Below are 23,114 nucleotides of genomic sequence, written 5' to 3'. Positions count from 1 at the left end.
TGATGAGATCTACGTTCAGTATTAGGTTACCCCTAAAGCATCCTTATTGTAAAACTGCAAACCGCATACTGAAAATTATAGATTTCCTTACGAACAATATCGGTTCGATAAATTCTCAAATTTTCGCGTTCTATAATTAAGACTCGAAAATTCTAACTGCGAAATTTATTTATAACCTTAAGGCACCTACGTACAGGTGAATGCATTTGGGTTTCCTACCTACAGGTTCAGCCCTCATATCAGAAGGTGGAACTTCGAAAAAAAAATTCAACAATGTTGCAAACGTGACTATACGAGTATCATTCATTTTTTATTTTCTATTTTAACCATGAACAGCTGTGGTGCTTCGGCAAAATGCACACATAAAAAAATAGCTGAATTGTTCGTTTCCAATTTGGCAATTCAGCGTAAATACATGGTCGAAGTCGTAAAAATTACATTTTAGGAAATTTTCCAAAATACTTACCTACTTATTTTAGATTCAGAATGCAAATATTTCAAATCATACCCCGATCTAAATTTAAATCCTTCGCTATTTTTGCCATCGAGTTATTATAACTTCCCACAGTAGCCAATACCTACATTAATGGGCAAAAACCAGTTGAAAAATAATTCGATAATTTATAATCGCGTTCATTGAATCCATTAATATAGATGCACGATATGCTCGTACTTAATTAGCCAAAGTTTGGAGAAAAATTGGCAGAAAAAATTCTCTCATCAATGATCGCGTTATTATTTTACGATCTTGCATTGAAATAAAAATTTCTTAATTTTACCTTGGCGAAGTTCATCGCATTATACGAGCATTTTTTATCTTATCGCTGCGATGTTAAATTATTAATAATTTGGATGAATTTATTTATTTTAAATAAAATGAATTCCGGTGAGAAATAACGCTAAATTGCATTTCATATTTTGAGAGCTTTGCACCAGTTCATTGATACGTAGGTACCTCTATACGTAGATAAAATAAATTGCGAGTGCATGATACGAGTAGAAATAAAAATTTTCCATATGTAAAGAAAGTTATTGCCCGAGAGCCTGGGGTAATATTTTTACGACAGTGTCATGTACTTGGAATATGCACTCTTAAAATTATTACGCTTGAAACTTGTGTTCGGAGGTCATTCCACAGTAATATTGAAACAAATGTACCCTACTCAAAAATTGTATATTAAATATTAGATATACAGAGCTCATAAAATCGCTCATGAACAGTTAGGTAATGGGTACATAGACCTACCTGGTACTTACCTATGTCAATCTAGATATCTAAATGGAAGACTTTACATCCGCTCTGAAATACTCTCTGTATGGCAAACATGCTATTAATTTTTGAATAAATTTATTATTGAAGGTATACCCTACAGAAAAATGACTAAAAAGAAAATATGAAAAATAATTATTCTTTCTTTTGAAAAATAGGCCAATGAGCTAAATTGTCGGAAATTCATCAAAAATCGGAAAAAATAATGTATCAAAACTATACCATCAATCGGATCGAGATTCTAAAAACATATTTTAAGAAACCTTTCAGCGGTCCATCTCAATTTGATCAGATTTCAATTTTTTATGGAAATCGGTCTCTCCTGTTCTAAGAAATCTACTCGTACTTTAGGTACAAATCTCATTAAATAAAATAAATAAATAAAGATTTGTTATTCTTTTTAAAATGAAACGTGCGAAAATTATTTTGAAATTTTTCGTCCTCTTTTTCTGCCAATAATTTAACTAAGAAACTACGTACGTATATATTCTAAAAAATCAGCCCCAAATACATTTTCAGCTCTACAAAGATATTCGCTATCCATTTTCCCCTCAATTTTTTTTAGTATTTTTCTGGATTTGTGTTGCATTAAGGCTCATTTGGAGGAAATAAAAAACAGATTGAGCAAAAGAGATGAAATTACTCCACGTTATTTCGTAATTTTTTACAAGAATGAAAAATGTTTGAAAAATTTCCACTCCAAAAATGAAAAAAAAAAAAAGATTGGATAAAAAATGAACCAAGATGCATGCCCGTTTTCCAAGACATTTTTTTTTGGTTCAAATTTCGAAATTTTTGAAAACGGATGCTGAACAGAATCTTTGAATGTTTCAGTAGACTACATCACCTTATTTTTCTCAAAAACGTATCAATAAAATAAGATATCCGAGCTTCTCAGAAACCTTTTTTTTTCGCTTCCACTGAATCGAATATCATCGTTAAGTCATGAGTAGTCAGTAGAGCTGGGATTTGTATGGTTTGCATATTTTTCTGTGGACTAGAAAAAGTGCATAGGTATTTGATAAGATCTCCACGAATCATGAAATTTCCTGACGAACGAATCCAACATCATTTTGCATATTTCAGACCAAATTGTATATTTTAGCATATTTTTGGCCTTTTGGGGAAAAACCTGCATATTTTTGAATATTTTGAGCATTCTCTGGTATTTTTTTTGCAATATTAACCGAAATTTTGGAAAAATTGAGATTTTCAAGATTTTTCTTCTTCAAAAAATTGCAACACTGCTAAAATATCATCAAGAAAATTTTTCCCGGAATAATTTATAAATTTTATATATGACTTGTTTTGCCTATTTAAAAAAAAAATTGTATTTTTTGATCTCTGGGTTCATTTTGTTTTGAATTTGAAGTTTTTATGTTTTTCAGCTTGAAAACTCCTTTTCAGAGATATGTTACTCAAACTGAAATTTTTGCATAAAAATCACAACTCTAGTCATGAGAAAGCCCTGCTTGAGATTATCAATTTCTCAATAAATTTAAAAAATAGTCAGTACGAATACTAATTACTTTTGTGAAATACAAAAAAAGACTTGTCTTGTTGGATGGATAGGTACGTAGTTGGCTTTCAATATTTCCATAATTAAGTATTACCAGATGCATTCGCTACAGAAAATCACCCAAAAATCTCATTTTGCCTTCATTTTGCAATGTATGCAATTTTATTAACACTATTTTTCCAGACGTATAACTAGAAATGCGATGGTTCGCATATTACTCAACCTGCAGGTCACCATTCCACAGATAGAAAAACTCAACACGTTGAATTGAACCGAAGCATCAAAATAATAATTTTATTATTAATACTCGTAATTTACACAATCTATTTTTTTGATCTAATGTACACTAAAAAATATCGCATTATTCGTGTCATACAAAAAAAAAAAAATCGTATCTAAAAAAGGAATACCTACTAAAATAAAACACAAAAATAAGTATTTTAAAAAAAGAATAAATAAATAAATTTTAAGCTTTAAAAAAATCACTTATGGACATTCACATCGTATATATGCCAAGTACAAAAAAAAAAATTATTAAAACGTATAGAATGCAATCAAATTTGACAGCTTGAGAATTTCAAATCGTACAAAAAATAACTATAAAATCAATCTTATAGAATACAAATCCTAAAAATATAATGACCAGAGATTTGAAATTAATCTATACTTACAACACGAACGAAGTCTCTCTAAGGAAAAAAAAATTGCACGTTTATCGAATTTTTCATTCCATTCGGCGAACAAAAAACCACAAACGTGAAAATCTGATCTTTTCGCATCACACGGACAATAATACACGTTGACTTAGCGGAAAATGCTACGTTTATAGAAAAAAGAAATACAAATAAGAGAAGGTAATTACATTACTTGTGTAATAACGAGTTAAAAATTGATGTATAAAAATTACATTTACTAATACAGTTTTAATATCACAGCGAGTCCCATTAAAAATCCGTACATTTTTCAACTTCACAATTCGTACATTTGCCCTTTTTGCAACTTTAAACGAAACATATTCGTACGTTAGATCATGTTTTAAAAATAGTCTTCAAATGCAAAATTACATTCTTTTAGTGACGTGACTTTTATTATACGTGAAAAAAATAATATACAACGCGATGCACATTAAATGGTAAATTATCCGAGTAATTATCGCGTAAGTATGAAACAATGTCTAAGAGAATCGTTCCTTTACAAACAATTCAGTTGACATTTTCATTTTCATTTTATTATTTCATTATCGCGAGTATTGTACGAACCATAGTACATAAAAGAATCTAAATAATAAATTGAAGCGATGCATCAGCAGGTAACCAACATAAGAACGAAAGGCACGTACTACACATAGGCATAATATAATAATATTTGTGTAAATAACACACCCCAATAGGGCGAGAATTTAATTCTAAATTCAATTAGTAACTAAAAAAAAAACGTATCGGATCAGTCGTAAAAAATGCATAGGTACTTTAAAATAAATACATAATACTTCGTACGGTTCTTTCGAGTTGTATAATGTATTAAAATGAGTACTTACTTTATATGAAATAATGAAAGCTTTTTCGATTCGTTCGATGGTATTTTAAAATAGCGTAATTTTTTAATCAGAAAAATTTTCTAAGGTTTGAAAGAGCAGTCAACGACCTTAAATTACCAAAACTCGATTTCAGTAAAGATAAATGATAATAGGCTTACTAAAATGAGCTGAAAAACAAGAAATTTCATTTTATAAAATTTGCAGCGAAATTCGAAACAATAAATAAGAATTATATACTTTTAAATGAAGCCTTTAGGTAGGAAGAATTTTCAAAGAATTAATTACCTTTTCGCGCTTTAATACTGCAATCGCTTCGTTCAGACAGCCGATATTACGGTGTAAGATAAGCGAAGGTCTTTTTCAATGCAAAATTTCGTGTATAATGCCATAATGGGCTTAAATTGCTATAGAAAAAAATTGTACGATAAAAAAGATGTAATTTCTTCGCGATGGTGCATTAAAAGATCGTTGAACTTGAACGTAACAATGAGCGAGCTTTTTGGCTTCGGTTTTTAACGTCCAAAAGAACCAACTTGGAAAATGTTTTCATTCGAAGAAAAGTTTATCTTTAGAGATACCTTTCAATGTTCAAAGTAACCAAAGCTTGCTCCGGATATTTTATGATGAAAAAGAATAGGTAGGTAGATACCTACTTGAGTATGATAAAAAAGAAGACTAAAGACGCGATTGCAAATGACTCGTTTTTCTTGCTCATTTGAGCGAATTTCAGTGGAACCGGTTCAAAGATTCTCGTTAAAAAAATATGATGACCAGCATCGATTATAAAAGCCCAACTGATTGAAGCTTATTCCCGGCAACTTTGATATCGATAATTTTTCACATTCGAAGAAATGAACGAAGGAACTAAATTTTTAAAAAAATCCATAGGCTACTTAAGTATTATAATAGGCAACAGGCATATGGATCATGAAATCGTTCGATATAACGGTACGCGTGTTCGATAATACGAACGTAAACACTGATTTGTACTCATTTTAATCACAATTTACCTAAGCTATATAAATATTGATAAAAATACTTAAAGCTTTTTAACGCATTAATTTAATTATTCTTTATCTAGGAACTCGTCAGTCGTCATCAGCGCCGTCTTCAGGTGTAATAGTAGTCATGGTATCATCCGCATCTCGATCGGAATTTCTTTCAGCCGCATCTTTCCTATCTGGAGATTTCGATTGTTTATTCTTTCTCTTACTGGATTTCTTTTTTCTAATTTTTTTCGGATGATTTAAACTTTCAGCGACTCCATCGGCCTCCTTACGATGACCATCGGCATTATTGGAGGTGGCTGATTTAACTCCTACCGTGTGACATTCGTCGTTTTCTTTTTCATTCTCGTAACATTTTCGTTTCTTTCTTTTTTTATTTTTTAATTTTATGCCTATACATTTAGTGCTTTCGGTGATTTTCATATGATAAGGAGGAGGGCAGATATGATGATGTCTCATGTTATGATGATGTCTCATGTTATGATGATGTTGAGGTTGCGTGGAATTAGGATGCTGGGTTCGAATTTTGTCTTGTAAAATTTTAATTTCTTCCGAACTGACATCCATTGGTAGGACTGAGGCGAAATTCGCCAGTTTGCCGAGATTAGCGCCGGTTTTGATTTCGATTTTTCGCGGCGTGCCGCTCTTTGTTATACCGATGTATTTCCGGTATTTTTCATTCGAGTGTTTCACCGACCAGTACGTGTTGTAGTAGTGTGCCTCTAGCGTTTCGTTGAATACACATTCGTCGTCGAAGTCTCTCTGTAACATGAAAATGAAATGACAAACTTTGAGAATTAATCGAAAAATTGGCCTTATATGCTAAATTACTAACGAGGAAAACTTTAGAGCACATCTCATTAGATCAAGCTGAAATTTAGCTCACTAAAAGCACGTGTTATCCAAATCTCAGAACCAAATTTTGAACTAATAAGATTGAATCGACTCGTCGATTTTTGACGAATGTTTAAATAAGTAAATAACTCATTAGTACATTTTTTTGCTATGGGAACCCCTCACCCCCCCCTTTCCAAAAGTTGGCTTTTCTCCAGCGGATTGGAATTTTTTCAGAAGATATAATAAACTTTTTGTTTTGCAATATTCCCAAGATCTGCGTGGAATGATCGTAATTGCCTTAGTACGTTGATTTTTAAAGGCGAAGGAAGTTCCAGGTAATTCGCTTCAAGAGTAAGTGACTTTGGATTTGAAAAAAATGAATTTTCAAATTGTAAAAGTACCTTTCTATTTATTGAAATTATTAATTATAATTACCTACCTACAACTTTTGTTGACTATTTTTTGAGGTGTATTCAAAATTTACTATTTCTGTTTTAATTGTTATTCAAATTCTTCTATTTTTTTTTCAGTGAAATGTAAAAACATTAAAAAATTATTCTTTTTATCGTCTCATCGAAAAAATAGTCAGAATCGAAACTTATTGCATCAATGATATTTTTGAGCTAAAATGTCCCTTTATATAGGTATTAGGTACATATCTTTTTCGTGGGAATGAAGGCTCAATTTTTTCTCTCAAAATTTTTTGAATGTTCATCTGGTTTTTTTCTGGTCTAATAGGTTTTTAGGTACATAACCAAAATAATATTAAAAAATATAACATATTTGTATTAGGTCACATTTCAGATGCTGAATTTCATTTTAAATTTTTGGTGAATTTTTTTTCGGTTCAAAGCCCTATTTTTCAAAAAAGAGAATTGAAATTTGATAAAATCAAAGTTGAAAGCTGAATTTTCTAATTTTGGTTTTCAAAATTTACTGGCCGGTGGTTCCAGTCATTCTGTTACCTTCAGCACGAATTTTGGATTTTCCAATTTTAAGGAAATCATCTCAAAAAAACCCAGAATGAAATTCGACACCTAAGAACTTGTATCAATTGTCTTTTCAACCCGTTTGATCGATTCACATTTCATTTTTGATTTCCTAAATGATTGGTGGTCTTTTTGAGGCATTCTGGAATACCCAGCAAATTTTCGAAATTTGTATTTTTCAAAAAAAAAAAAAAAAACAATATCTAGATAATAATAAAAATACCTACAGAAAGGAAATTTAAACTTTTAGAAACGATTTTCGAAAATTTGTGTTTAAATCAATCGAAGGATCATAAATACTGTAAACTTGGGTTCAGAGATGCTGAATTTAATTTTTTCCATGTTTATTGCAATTTTTCTTGGATTGAAAAATCTAAAAATCCACTGAAGCCTCCAGAATGACTCAAAACCACCATCGATCAATTTTGGAGTTCAAAAACAAAGTGCAGTGCATATATGTATGTATTAACTAAATTCCAGTTTTCCAACTAAGGTTGCTCAAATTTTGATTTTTTTTTTCATAGAAAATTTGCTTTCCTCAAATTTTTTAACAATTCATCAAAAATCTAAAAATGAAATTCAGCTCCTGAAATCTGGACTGGTGGTGTATTTTTAGATGATCTGTAATTTTTTCCCCTTCAAAAAATGTCTGCAGGTTGAGATACCTTCTGTATTGAAATCATTTTTGATGTACATATAATTATCTTGATATATGTACCAGTACCTATTTTGACCAAACTTTATGACCATGAAATGAAGAGGTGGGATTCGAATAAAATGATTGAAATATAAGGTTTCCAGCTTTTTTTGGGGGGGGAGGGGGCCCGGGGGTGTTTATACTCAATTGATGTAGCTACCCTAATCTTTCTTTTCGAGATTTTAAACAGAGCATGTTTTTGACAAATTAAGGCCCAGATAATCCAACATTTGCTTAACCTCGTCGAATGAACTTCATTTTTTGATAGGGCAGCTAACATTTTTTGTAAGCTATCTCAAGAATCCCTGTGAACTTATGTTACAGTAAACATTTTTTTTCTAAATGAAAGAAATTAGTGATTCATTGACAAGAGATTTTCTTGAAAACTCTCAGAAAATGAGAAAAGAGTCATAAAATTATGACGACCCACCTAATGTTTCTGGATTAAATAGCCCAGTCAAAATGAAATTTGACCCACACATTATTGCGATCAAAGGTTTTTTGGTGAATATTGTCTAGGGTGGTAAATGCTGAACAACATACTAAAAGTCCCCGCCTCTACCCCACGAGCTAACCCCCCTCCCACAGTGGATCAAAGCCCCCCATTTAAAGCAGAATTAAGATGAAAATCCCTTTATTTTGCCATATTTTCGGTTTTTTCCATCTTAAAAGGAGTGGGGATGACCTAGGAAGCTGAAATTTGGTTATGTTGATCACAGATGGGGTACTGTCCGATGGTATGATTTTGCCCCGTTTTCAAACATTTGGAGTCATTTTATGCCCCTCCAAAAAAAATGACCTTTCTGTAATTTTCAACTTTGACCCTCTCCACTCCAGAGGTCAACTCTATCTCCCAAAAGAATCCCATTCCCCAAGTTTGACTTCATTTTATCAATTAGAACAGGTTACAAGTCCCAAGTCATAAAATGTAAAATTATTAAAATCACGTCACTTTGAAGGGTCGTAGCGCCACCCCCTTGAGGCTAGAGAGTTGGTCGATAGCTCATTTGATAGGTATTGGAGAGGAGATGAAATGATCACTGAGCTTATTTTACTCAAAAATCAATATTTCAGGAGTTCTTGACGAAAAACTGATTTTGGGGGGCTTTGATCCACTGTGGGGGCGGGGTTAGCTCGTGGGGTAGGGGCGGGGACTTTTAGTGTATTGTTCAGCATACCATCCTAGACAATATTCACCAAAAAAACCTTTGATCGCAATAATGTTTGGGTTCACCTATTTTTTTCTGCTATTTGACTGGGCTATAAAACACCATTTTTTGATTTCATTTTTCAAATGTTCAAAAATTTGTTGAATGCAGTAATATTATAAAGAGAAATTCTCGTTCGCTGAATTTGAGCTGTAAAAGCCTAATTTATGGACTATTCCTTTCCCTATTCCAATTTCAAAATGAAAAAAAGAAAAGGCAAGATCACCACTAGGTACAGTCGACATATTTAGATTACAATTCACCTGCAGAACAAAATCAAACATGAAATATGTACAATCAATCAGCTCAAAATTTTACTTTCAAAAATTTTACAAAAGTTAAAAAACAAAATTTCAAACTTTTATTCTCGCATCCTCAAATTCATTATTTTTATTCAAGTCTTGTTTGTGAACAGAAAATCATCCACGGAGTTCAAGTACCTCACGTTAGACAAATGACTGTACGCAGATAAAAGGGGCGAAAAATCCTATACAGATTACAGAAGGACACACGACGAACACGACGATAAAAAATCTCATACTTAGCAATAAAGTTGAAAAATTTCCCTCTTAAAGTCTGCGGGTAGCGACAATAACGACGGCGACATCAACATTATAACGTACTCGAGTTGAACACCGTGTCACGTATAATTGCCCCGCATAAGGTAAGGTAAAACGCTCCTCGTATTAAAAATAATTTTCATAAAATTATTATTCTTGAAAAATGAACCTATAATATTCATCTACGCATATTTTTTGGCAACATCAAACAAGTCATATAAAATTAGAATTTTTCATTTTTACTTTGGCCGCATAAATAATACGAAGAGTGTAAGTCTCCTATTAATACAATGTGTATAGGGGGCTGCACAAAGTGATGAAAAAAAATCTACTCGTAATAGACAAATGCGAGTACGAGTACTTATATAATATCAAACGTGACACAAGTACAACTTATTTTAACTCGTCAGTCGACACTCTATTGTTATAATTACACGTACTCGACGCTGTTTAGTTCATACTATATTTATTTACACAAATGCACTTCTGCCGCGTCTACCAACACCAGGCAACGAACTTGTGTTAACCATCTCGTATGACACAAAACGGTACATTGTTCGAATATTCGTGAACCATTACCTTTGGTAAAATAAAAATACTTGGGTTTGTAAACTAGAACCTATACCTACCTACTTATACGAGTAAAAAATAGTCTCGAGAGAATTTCGACTGGAAAAATTCAGCCAAAATATCCGGTAACTTAATAAAAAAATTAAGAAAAGGGGTTAAAAATAAATTTTTTACTTCATTTTTATTTGATATATGAAAGGAAAAATACTAGACCAGCATCGAATGGACCAATTTATCAGCTCAAAATATTCGTGACTCGTAAATTTATAAAAAATATTTACCTAAAAAAACGCTATCGAAACTAAATACCAGTATACGCCATTATTTTTAAACAGACGTGTAAGTTTGAGAAATTAAATCTAATTGTGATAATTATCGGTTATAAAATATTCGTATTTTCTCCCGTTATGAGGCTAGTTAAGAAACTGATCCCGGCTACCATATAATTTAAATTTTTATCGAATATGACTACGACGATTAGCAGAATACTATACACTTAATATAATAGTGAGGAGGAGGAGGAGGAGGAGGAGGAGGAGAAGGGGACAAGAAGATGAAGGAGATCCGTCATTGAAATTGAAAATCGCGTTTCGTCGTTTACTTACGATGCCATTCATTGATCCATCTCAAGGTGATTACTATTTGAGATAAAAATTCGACAAAAATAAAATGCTAGCTGGCAACTGCTCGTCGTCGTGATTTTCCCTATGCACCTACGCCCGCTAACATTTTAACGCCAAATGATGCACCTCTAATCGACGAAAGCTAGGTAGGTACGGTTTATTTTTAAGCCAATACTCGAAAAAATAGCTTCGATGTTTATTTACTTGTAGTTTTAATGGCGCTCAAGAATGTATTACGAGTAAGTTACATATGTACATTGTGCGCTCTCATCTATGGCACATGATGTAATGTTTACGACAAGTCGTGATTCGATGGGAGAATTTTTTTCTTCCCGTTTCCTTCCTTCTACGAAAATATCTCGAGCATTCATTTTTTCAGGTAAGAATCACGAATTCTAGACGTGTACGTAGGTGTGGGCACCTGGTCAGTTGTCACGTAAGCATGGCGCCAATTTTTCATACACTAGTTTTACGAGTATCAAAAAATGAAGCGAGGAAAACCCTAATTTTTTTTTCAAATAAATTCCTAGACCAGAGTAATTATATAAACGATGTTTAATGAGAATTTCTTATAGGTTAATTTAAATATTCTGAATTACTACGAACAAAAATAAACCTGCCTATTGAAGTGATTTAAAGTATAGGTTTCATTGATCATAAAAAACAAAATCATGATCTTGTAGAAGGAGAAGCGCAATCTCAGTTTTCAAACACTCGTCAATTTTAAAAATTCAAAAATGAAACGCATTTCAATTTTGATACTAAAGATGAGATAACGAATAAATAACGCTGAGGAGGAGGGGAAGAATAAATTCAGTGGCCTATCGATCTGTTGATCGATTTGTCAATCTATCAATATTATCATCAATACAAGCGATTAATCGATAAACTATGATACTATGTATGATGATGATCGATCACTCAGGGGTCAGGAAATTAGTCATATGCCTTTTGAAATAGCCCTCAACTTGAAAAAACTGACTATTCGACTCGCATTGGCATTTCTTCAATGATAATTTCGAAACATAGGAACGTCGAAAATTTCTATCAAGAGAACTTTGTAAATGATTCAGCCACCAATTTTGCTCATTCTTTTACCAATGTGTAAGAGTTCATAGTATAGGGTACTCAAGTAACTCCCAAAAATAATTTCAGCTGCCCAAATGAAAAATTGAGGGCTCTGCAGAGCCTTGACTTTTTAGAAATTGTCCAAAAATTGTATAAATTGGTGAAAAAATCAAATGGCTAATTTTTATTATGGAGCGTGCAAATCCTCATTTTTTTGCTATCATGTTTGGAAGCCCATTATTTTGACATACTTAAATGGAAATTATAGTTTTTTCTACGCTCAACATCTAGAAAAGAGATTACTAGATACATACCTAGGTATATATTTCATCGCATCAAACGAGGCAACTTTTGATTTGAATATTATTTGTAATTATTTCAAATTGAGTTTTTAAGTAAAAATTGATGTGGTTTCATTTCTCCTCCTCTTCCCCCCCCCCCAAAAAAAACCAAAAAGCTTCACTGACATGCAAGATCTTGAACCACTCGCCTCATCTAACATGAAACAATATTTTGTATCGAATGAAGAATAAAAAAACTAGTAAAAGTAAGCTACAGTACCCAATTGATCAGGCACCCCCAACAATACGTTAATTAAGAATGCAACTGTGTTATCTGCTGTACTGCAATGGCTATGGCTACAGCAACAAGTACACAGATAGATACAGAACCTAGGATATAATTCAGACAAGGATGCACACAGTATATATGCTATTACTGCACCTAAGTAAACGGATTGACATGTTTATTATAATTCACAAACAAAAAACCAGTTATATTCTGGCTATCGTTCACGAACCGGTATCAAAAAAAGAAAGAAAAAGACTTTAAAACACATTATGCATCGTTTTGAATTCGACTAATTTGTATTAACCTAGTCTAATTGTAAATACATTATACCATAGTAAGGGGGAAAAAAAGCAGCAACGGCGGTATACTATGTACTCCTATAAGGCGGTAAAATATACGAGATGGTTTATTGCCTGGTAGGTACCAGCTAGAATAAATCTTATTAAAAGTATTTATTTAATTCTTGTTCGAAGTGCATTCTAACATACTAAATGATAGTGTAAATTGTAACGAGTACCCATTTCCGAGGTATTTTTTCTTGCTTTTTTTCACTGAGAACGGTAGTTATTGTGACATTTTTACAGCGCAATAACCGAATTGTTTAGGTTTAAGGTAAGTGAAACACGCCATATAAGTCGTGTACTACGTGGTTAAATGAGATGTTTAAATTTGAATACCAAATAGCAATAGCACAAGAAGAATTTTTCAAATCAAAGGAGAATCAAGTTGCTTGATTTGGTGATTTGAGAGGCACGCGACTTTTTATATGGCGGTGGAAAAGGATACTAAATTATTACATTGGTAGGTAGATGTGATTCGAGATGAAGTTGTTGATGAAAGGTAAAAAATCCAATATTTCGGGTTACCTATATGAATAAAAGAATTAGCATAGTCATCAATTCCTTAATTTTGGTTTAATTCTCGTTCATTACCATCTCATTATGCTATCTTTATATTTTATCTATTTTGCCTCCAAATCTGTGTTGGAAAGAACGAACGGGAGAAAAATGGATTTATAAGCTTCTTGTAGCTCTTTAAATGACATTCTGTCTTCTGTTTCTCCAATTTCATCTTCTCTCTTTGTATCTTGTGCATTTTCATCACTCCAGAGTTCTTCAAAGTATTCCTTTGCATCATTGATTTTAATTTTCATATTAATTTTACAAGAGAAAAAATGTAGGTTGAAACATTTTTTGTCAAAAATTTTGCGTTTTGTTTCATAAAGACATCTCTGGTTTCGTTTTTGTTCAATTTTCATCTCATTTTGGTGCATGTCTCTCTTCTTCCATCATTCATTCCTCATCACTTCATTCTCATTGAATCCCTCATTCGGTCATTTTCCTCATCTAAGATATTTAATGGGCAGCCCTTGTTTCATTCCATATGTGCATATTTTCGCTTTTTTTTTTTTTTTTTGGAAATATGCGTTTTCTTTTTTCATTTTTTCATCCAAATTGATCTCGCCCATTTTTTAAAAATTTACTGTAAAGGAATTCTCAAAGATGCCAGGACATTTTCAGGTGAAATGAAGAAGCATATGGCTCGCTGGATCAAAAACATTTCAAAAACGTCCATTGTAAAAAAAAAATTTTTCTTCGCCCTTCTCCTCTTAGAAAAAAATGAAATTTTTTCAAAATCAAAATTGTACGTGCTTACAGTTTTTTGAAAAATGAAACAACTTGAAATTTACCGAGTAAAAGCACAAACAATTAGAAAATTGTAAAAACATGACAAGCATCCCAATCGACGTAGGTGCTAAATTCCATTTTTCAATTTTTGATAAATTTTCAAAAATTCAAATTTGATCAATATTTTATGAAAAAAAATCAAAATTTGACCAAATTGAGACTGAAAACCAAAATTTATTTAATGGTCTATTTTTGACCTCACGAATTGATTTCGTATTTTATAATAGTTCTGAAGCCTCCAACGCAGCAAGGTTTAAGATTTTCCAGTTTTGAAAAAAAATTGTTATAAAAAAGGCCAGCTTTAAAAACTTGAGTTTACTGTGCTCGTGACTGTTTCAATTAGGCACTTTATACAAAATTCGTTTCTGATTTTTGAAAAATGAACATTGTAATAATCATGCGATTACAAACATTCCTCCCCCCTCCCGCGAAAACCTTTAATTCAGGGTGTCTACCAGGTCGCTATAGCGTTAAAAGTCGCGAAAAGTCGCGATTTTGAAAATAGGGCGCTAAAGTCGCTAAAAGGTCGCGATTTTCGCTAAAAATACCAAAAAGTCGCTATAAATTGTCCAAACTTCAAATTTTAAAAACTTTTTGTATTATTATTCAATGTTAATGCTACTGCCAAATTAGCATTTTAAATAATCATAAAAATTCAAAATTTCAAAAGCTTTCGCCCTCGCTTCGCTCGGGCATATTATTTCGTTTTCTTTAGCCAAACGTTGAGTCTTGATGATAGAAAAATTGACTTCTCACATTAAAAATGATATTTTTTCACTTCTGGAGAATTGTGAATTTTCGTGTTACCAGTGCTTTTGCCCTCAGTTGGCTCGGTTCGTACGGGCCATGTAGGTGTATTTTTAGAAATATGTACCTATTGTAATATTTTGGAAATTATTGTTAGATTGCTGGAGGAGCAGGACCGTCGAGAGTTACCTAGGACTCGCTCATTCTGGAGGGTCCGACAATAAAGAAAGGGCCCGTGATGGAAGAAAAACGTGTTTTTTTACTTTTCAAAAGTCAAATTTTCAAAAGCTTTTGCTCTCGCTTCGCTCGGGCTTGTTTTCTTTTCTTTTTACACATCGAAATTTCTGAAAAAATATCATTCAACTTTCAAAGTTTTGAAGTGAAAGAATGAACTTCTCGCTTAAACAAAAAGAAAGATTAGTGGTTGAAATGACTAGAAAAAGAACAATCGAAGAAATTGAAATTTTAGAACTGAAGAAAGTTAAGTAGATGGAAAAGGAAAAAGAAAAGCTCGAAAATTTGGATGACTATTTATGTCACATGGAAACTAAAAAAGGTTCTTCATAAATTTTTTTTCATGTTACATGGGAACTATTGAAAAATCCCATTTTTTTTGTTGAAAAATTGGGTGTGGGAACTGTTGAAAAAAACATTTTTTCGTTGGAAATTTTTTTGGGGGGGGGGGGGGGTACTTTTAACTGAAAAAAAGTCGCTAAAAGTCGCGAAAAAAAGTCGCTAAAAGTCGCGAAAAGTCGCTATTTTTGAGAATTAAATTTTGGTAGACACCTTGTAATTGCAGTCTTCCAAATTCATTGGATAGTAGTTTTGAGTCTTTTTGAAACCTTTCTAATATTGTGATTCTTGAGATTTTTCCAGTTTTTGAAAAATTGACATGAAAAAAGGCTGGTTTGTGATCTTTTCAAAGTAGTACTTAACGAGGATAAATTTTCAGATTTGAAATTCTGCTTACTCAAATCTGAAATCGAACAATTAAATTCAGCATTTAAAATTAAGCTTGATGAAATTGTGGCGTATGTTTGAGCTCTTTATTGGGTTTTCTTTGTTCGGTTCGAAAGTTTTCCAGCTCGGTGAGCTACCTCTCTTGCTCAATACCTTCATTACCAGAAAAAAAATCAAAAATTCGTCAAAATCCGTCAAAATCCGAAAAAAAATTTTAGCAGCTGATTTTTTTTTGGGGGGGGGGGCTCTTTTATTCCATTCGAGCTTCATTTCAATGAAAAATTCCGAGTCAAAGGCTTTCCCTATCAGAAGTATGTACAGAATTTTCTTCAAAGTACTACAACTCTGTCTTCATAAAAATTAATGTAGAATCCCTGCCTGAGGGAAGTGGAGTTGAATACCTATTTCTTTCACTCCTGTCTTGATTTCCATATTCTTGAAGTGAACTCAGTGGTTAAAATAGAGGCTCATTGAAAAATACTCGAGGAGAAAATAAAAAGAGCAGGAAATAAAGATTGAACCTCCATTAAATTCAGATCAACGGAGAGTAGAGGATGGTTCAAATTTCTGATCAGTTTATCATTAATGTAATTTGTCATAACAAAAATCAACATTTGACACATAGAAAAATGGCTGTAGGTACCCATAATTTAATTTAGACTAAGTACGAGTAAGTTGATAATATGCATCAAATTCTTACCGTGCTATAAAGAAGCCCGCACGAATCCATACACAGAAAGGCACAGGTAGCGATGCCTTGAATTTTCATAGTATCTTTAGTAACACCGGATTGTTGAATTATAGCTGAAACAGAACAAAAAAAAAAACATTAAATATAGCCAACATAGAAACGTATCCCCATGATATCTTACACACACTCTACTTAATTTTTAGATAGATACGTTAGTCTATGTATGAAATTTTAACCATAAACTCGTTTCTCTTTATAATCATAGGTGTACTAATAAACGGCCATTGCCAAAAATGCAATATATCAATTTCAGATAATCTCACGTTTTGCTACAGTATCACTATACTTGATAAGTACTTTTGTGATCCCAAACTTTCACTACCTGTACTTAACTTAAATGCAGAGCATATCTTTATCTACCTATTACATTATGAAAATGAAAAAAACACCCGCATGATATGGTACCATATCTCGTATAGTCATTCTTGCGATAATAATCGTAGAAAAAATTCGATAGATACGTTGAAAGCTTTAGATATTTGTATTCGAATTTAAGACAATTTATCGTTATTTAATCAAATAATTGGCCGGTACAATAAATCAAAACGAGATGTCGTTTTGTAATGAGCATAAATTGTTTGGCTGCTTTCAGCATATACTACACAACGCCAGTACCTCATCAACCTTTATGATTAATGTGTGCGTCTATACGATAAATGATTATGTTTATAGTACAATATTTATACATATTGAATCGTCAACATTGTATAAAATCTTGGTTCAACGACCAGTCCCATATGAGTATTGTTGAAATCGTTTGTGAAATTTGCCTCTCGACATTGAATTCTGTAACTTAACTTAACATATTAACCCATTATGTGGAAAATTTTCTATCATATTAATCCTCGTGTGCATAGGGACCTGTAGTGACGTCTGAATTAGATCTCACTCTCTCACTCACATCTGAAATAAAAAAAATACGAGACGTAAGGTCGGGATGGGTGTCGAGACACCGAAGATACGAGAAACTATCATCTGGCGAAGTCATTTCACGAGCTCGTGGCGTTACAGAAATTTATCCGTCGTGCGCTCTGGCCCCCTGTTACCTACACCACTCAAAACTCGATTAGAAAAATATTTCGTCTAAATAACACAATTTTTTTCACACAAATCGCACACATAGAGATTGATAGGCTCAATATAAAAGTGCATAAGGGCAAAGGCACATTTTCCAGCGAAATCGCCCCTCATCCATCTATCCATTTATAAATAGATATAGGTAACCGATTGAATTATCTCTCAAAGATTCAAATCAAACATCTTAATCCTAGTATCAAATACCCGAAATACTCGTACCTTTACACGAGCTTTAAATTTGTCCAGCTAATTTTTTTAACCTTTTTACGGCGTTTTTTATATCCTTGTAAGGTATTTGTCGGCACAGTTCTTTAATTTTTAGATGAGACAAAACTTAAAACATAATTTTCAACTGTTCTAATTAGATATCGCATTCTGGTGTACCACTTGATTATCGTACGGAGCGACGATGCGGCGTTTTCAAGGCTCTCGGTGTAATAAAAATAAACATTTATGGCTTTGAAATTTCATTAAAAGTACATTTTCTGATTAAACGCGATTAAATAATTTTCAACGCCGATTCATTCATTAAATACACTCGACCAAGTGCGAGTGAATGTAAAAGCGTGAAATGTTGCATTAAGGGCGCTTCGCTCCGAATGCATCTTGTTTTTATTTTATTTATTTATTTAGTAGGTATTTATTTATTTGCTTACCTAGTTTTTTATTTTTATTTTACCATTTATCATTAATATTATTATTAGGTAAGTGGTTCTCGCAATGTCCCTACGTCTACTTCCGTTCTTCGAACGTGAGGTAAGATTTATTGCATGAGAAAATGGTGAATATTTTTTCGATTTTAGTTGAAAAACACGAGAAGAAGGAACAAGAAAGAGGAACGTAAAGGTGTGTTGATTTTTTTAGTAAAATTCTAAAAAAAATTGACCACAAAAGACGATTGAAAAAAAAAATATGCCAAAAATCGTTTTGGATCAGTGCAATCTACTAACTGAAATTTAAAAAAAAGTCAGGGGTCAAGTCTAACAGTCAAAATTACATAATGAATGGAAAATCAGAATTCCTCCATCAGAGCTAATTTGTCTTTATAGACTTATAGTAAAAGCCTTTTTCAGCTTCATTCAAGGGATAGGAAGATGATTCGCAGGTTGAAATTGGATGTAAATATACTATACTTGATTATCTGAAATGATGCAGAAAAAGGAGAAAAAGTCAGAATCTTTCGAAGAAGTTTAATTTGGGCGAATTTCAACTCTCAATGATGTGAAACTGAAAAATATTCAATTTTCATTTTTTTCGTTCCGATTTTTTGATTGTAGGTATATTTTCAGTATCCATCCAAATTCTCCAGATTCAATATTTTCATTTCAGTTTCAATTCAGTTCACAGTTTCGTTTCTTCCTCAAAAGTTTGCTGGAAGAACTTTTCGACAGGAAGATAGGTACGAAATATTTTTGAAAAAATATATAGGTAGCTTGGATGTTGGTTGGGGAGAAGAGGGCGGGGGAGACAACGCAAATTAGCTGAATCTGCATTCTTTCGCGTCAAAAATTGTTACTGTTTTCTAAAAATTCAACGATGCCTATCTAACAGGGTGTCTATTGTCTAACAGTCCTTTCGGTCCTTCTAGGTCAGTAAATGTTTGTCCTTTTGCCCATGAGTCCTTCTTTTCAAAAAAGTCAGTATAAAGTCCTTCTTTTTGCCGAATTTTAAAATAATTTTTGTCAATTAATAAAAATCAGGAATAGTGTTGTCTTACGTCTAATAATTATCAATTTTTCACAGCTTTCATCCTCGCTTCGCTCGGTCAGATTTTAATTGTACTGCAACAATTTTCTAACATTTACTAAATTGGAAAAATCAACTCGAGAAATTCCAAAAACATAAATTCAAATAGGTACTTGAACTTTTTATTCGACATTTTTGTTTCCAACTTCCCTTTTTGAAAAATGGTTCGAACCACATCTGACCAATTGTTGGAAAAATCTTGTTTTGGGGAGGGGGGAGTTTGGAGTAAAAAATTGGGAAAATCAAGCGAGAAAAGTTGGGAGAATTTCTCAGTCTCACCCACTCCCCTCACTGAGAAAAATTTATGTTGGAATTTATACTATAAATCATGAGATTTTGGATGGACTCTGAAAATTTGACAATTTTTACTATAAATTATAATTTTTGATTTTTTAAATAAAATATAGTAATTTCTCTCAAAAAGCATTGCAAAAATTACTATAATTTATAGAAAGAATTGTCAAATTTTCAGAGTCCATCCAAAATCTTATGATTTATAGTAAAAAGTGCAATACATTTTTCTCTGTGCTCACATCACCCACCCACCACACATCGCTTCGTCAGCCTCTGAAAATAAAATGTAACGTTTTGTATAATAGAACGTTTTTTGCTCACCTCTTTTTTTTTACATTAAACATTTTTCAGTAACTTTTTTGATTACCTTTTGGTTACTTTTTCCAGCTGTTTTGGTTATACTAAAGTTACTTTTTTTAGAAAAGTTTGAGTACAATTCCAGATATTAAAATTTTTTATTAAAATAGTCTCCCAATTACTCAATTTCTACGTCTAAAAAATAAGCGAGGGCTGAAGTTCTTTTTGGCAATTTTGTAAAAATGAAAGTTGTGGGAGGGGGGGCGTAATCAGTAGGTACATTTCAATTGAAAACGTCCTTCCAAAAGGTCCTTCCAAGGTCCTTCTTTTTAGTTTTCAGATTTTGTTGAACACCCTGTCTAATCTCGTATTTCTGATAATTCGAAGTCGGGAGGGGGGTTACCCCCAGACTTTGAATCCTCCAGCCCCCCCCCCCTTTGACAAAATTTGTATTTATGTAAAAAAACAAGAATGTTTCGCTTATTTTCCAAGTTTAAAAAACAGCAGAACTGCATGCGAATAAAAATTTTTGCTATGAAGCACTCAAATCTGAGCATTTTTTCGCCTTTTGAATTAAGTACCTACTTTTTTCAAAAAATTCTCGCTCGAGAATGAAGTCATTTTGTGATATGGATTTGTTTTTGAAATTCAGTTGAAATTTTACGTTGTCTATACCCAAATATAATCTTAATTTTGATTCGCCCTTCTCTTGAGAAAATTCTGGCTATGGCACTATTAGGTAGGTAGGTATACCCAACTAAAATCATAGGTTGAACGTACTAAAAAAAAAACGACGAAGAAAAATCGCTACTCTATTTTGGTAGGTAAATTGTATTTATGTATTTAGGACTTTACCCGCCCCCCCCCCCTTTTGACGTTTCTTGGAAATTTGAATGCCTCGTTTGTTCACCAATTTCCCTACAAAAGCAAAAAGGTCACGCCACATTCGAAGGCCTTAAAATACATTCTCAATGAATTTATGATGCTTTGACCCTAATAATTGAAAATTCAAACGGTAAATTATTCTAGCGCGAAATCATACGCTGATTTGAAATACAAACATTGTTATCATAATAATAAAAAATTTAGCAAAATTGATAACAGTGACGTCAAAACAACACTATGTGAGAAAGAACACGAGGCTAGAACAAGACTCTCAACGTTTTATACGAAGTATACGAGAATACCATAATATTGTCGCCATCTCTCATTAAATCGTACTCCACCCAAATATTAGATTTGATACATTCGAACAAATAAATCTAACCGACTGAGTAACCGTGTTGCCAAAAAAGAAATAACCTTAATAAACAAATATTAAAGAAGCAAAAAGGAGGAGCGAACAAAATGACCAACTCAGTGGGAACTGGGAAACGACATCTTCAATCGATAATTAATCATTATTATTATACTCTCACGTCGGGTGAACTTTCTGATTTATTATTTATTATCATCGCGCAAAGAATGAAGATAAACATACAACTTTACATGTACGAGTACCTAACCTAACCTATACGTGTATGTAAACTGCGCGAAGAAATAAAAAATACACTATTTGTTTTTCGCCTTTCGTATTACACGCTCGAGTAATAATTAAATTGTTGAATTCAAAAGACAAATTAGATAAATTGCACATTGAACTTGACTCGGAGCTGAAACTCGAATTAATTATTCGAAAAAAATAACGCTGGTGGCTGTTGTAAAAATTTTTATAGTCCCGTGTACGACACCCAACCCAGTTTACCAGTTGGTAGGTATTTTTCGTACGTCAAAAAGTGAAAAAATCGTTTCAATGGTCGTAGCCATTTTACTTTTGTTTTCTTTTACATGAAAAACGAAACTCTCAGAGTTGTGGGAATGAATTCGCGGCTCGGGGCTCACAAAAGTCAAACAATAAGTCCCGGTATGCTAATGATTTTTTTCAAAGTCTATAATCTCAACCGGTTCCCTTCTGTGTTTTATGCTTATCTGGAATATGTTGACACATGAATTAGATATAGTCCAGAATCTCTGTTATTTACTAGATTTTAGAGGATTCACGCTAATGGCGCAGATACATACACTCGTACTGCATAAAATTCCATCTCTCGTACTCTACTCTACCTTTTTTGTTTTTTCTTTCTTTTTCAGAATGAATCACGCAGTCACCTGTTGTTTCAAGTATGCAGTTTCGACAATGGAAACTTTATTGGTACGAAGAGCAGTCAAGTTGCAAAAAATTACATCATATCGAGCACCTACGTATGAGTCTAGGTAAGCGCCACTTTTTTTAAAACTTTAATAAGCAGCACGTATCTAAATTTACGAGTAAACATCGTCGTCTCTATATGTATAATGAAATTAACGAAGATAGTAAATATTGACTCGAAATTTTTAAAACGACGGCGCTACGATACTTGGAATTGGAAACATATAGGTAAATCTCCGAAATACCATCTCTAAGAGACCATTTGGTAAATTATATCGCTGATAAAGATACACCAGTCGAGCTCGGTAGCTAATACCATGATCCAGTTTCATAAAGTGTTTGCTTTGCTCCACAATTATTTATAAAAAGAATCTCGTTTGTGGTTCATTTTCACGACTAGGTCACGATGTAAACGTTCCACCAGTCGTACGTTCAAGAGTAGGTACTACATAGGTACGTACGCCGACCAAATATAATTCATACTTTGCCTACAGAGAAAACTTGATACATCGACCGACCTTGGGGGAAAAAAACTCTTTAATACCCTTACGAGGTGATAAATCAGATGTAATCTTTTGTTTACCGAATTTATCACGGGGAGATTCTCAACAGACATTCGATCCGCTTTCCAATGACTTCTTGAAACAATTTGTATGTACTCAGCATAAACGCGATGTGAGCTGATGTGAACTTGCACTAGGTAGGTAGGTAGGTAGGTGATCAGGATGACAGAAAATTTAGCCTACGATGCGTTTGTCGTGTCGATGATGTCGGTCGTATAGGGAATTTACTTGTCTGGATGTACGAGTGTGTCTATGTAGACGTACCTGGGATTAAAAATATTCTAGATCACAAAATGCGAAACACGTGTAGGTTACCATTAATGTGTACTACACATGTAGTTATGTATG

The 23,114-nt window shown here is 32.8% G+C and overlaps 1 protein-coding gene across 1 annotated transcript in view; it reads right to left on the bottom strand.

Moving 5' to 3' along the window:
• Window positions 1-3,056: 3,056 nt before the first annotated feature.
• Window positions 3,057-23,114, bottom strand: part of bnl (branchless) — a 96,560-nt gene continuing 76,502 nt past the window's right edge. The window contains exons 2-3 of the mRNA XM_065349782.1: window positions 16,551-16,654; window positions 3,057-6,095 (exon numbers count right to left, since the gene is read on the bottom strand). Of these exons, the coding sequence (XP_065205854.1) occupies window positions 5,415-6,095; window positions 16,551-16,654 (785 nt within the window). The 3' untranslated portion in view covers window positions 3,057-5,414. The remainder of the gene's footprint in view (window positions 6,096-16,550; window positions 16,655-23,114) is intronic.

Source organism: Planococcus citri, chromosome 2 (assembly GCF_950023065.1).
Source record: "Planococcus citri chromosome 2, ihPlaCitr1.1, whole genome shotgun sequence".
Classification (NCBI taxonomy): Eukaryota; Metazoa; Arthropoda; class Insecta; order Hemiptera; family Pseudococcidae; genus Planococcus; species Planococcus citri.
The sequence above is the reverse complement of the archived record's forward strand: the minus strand, read 5'-3'. Positions and strand labels throughout refer to the sequence as shown.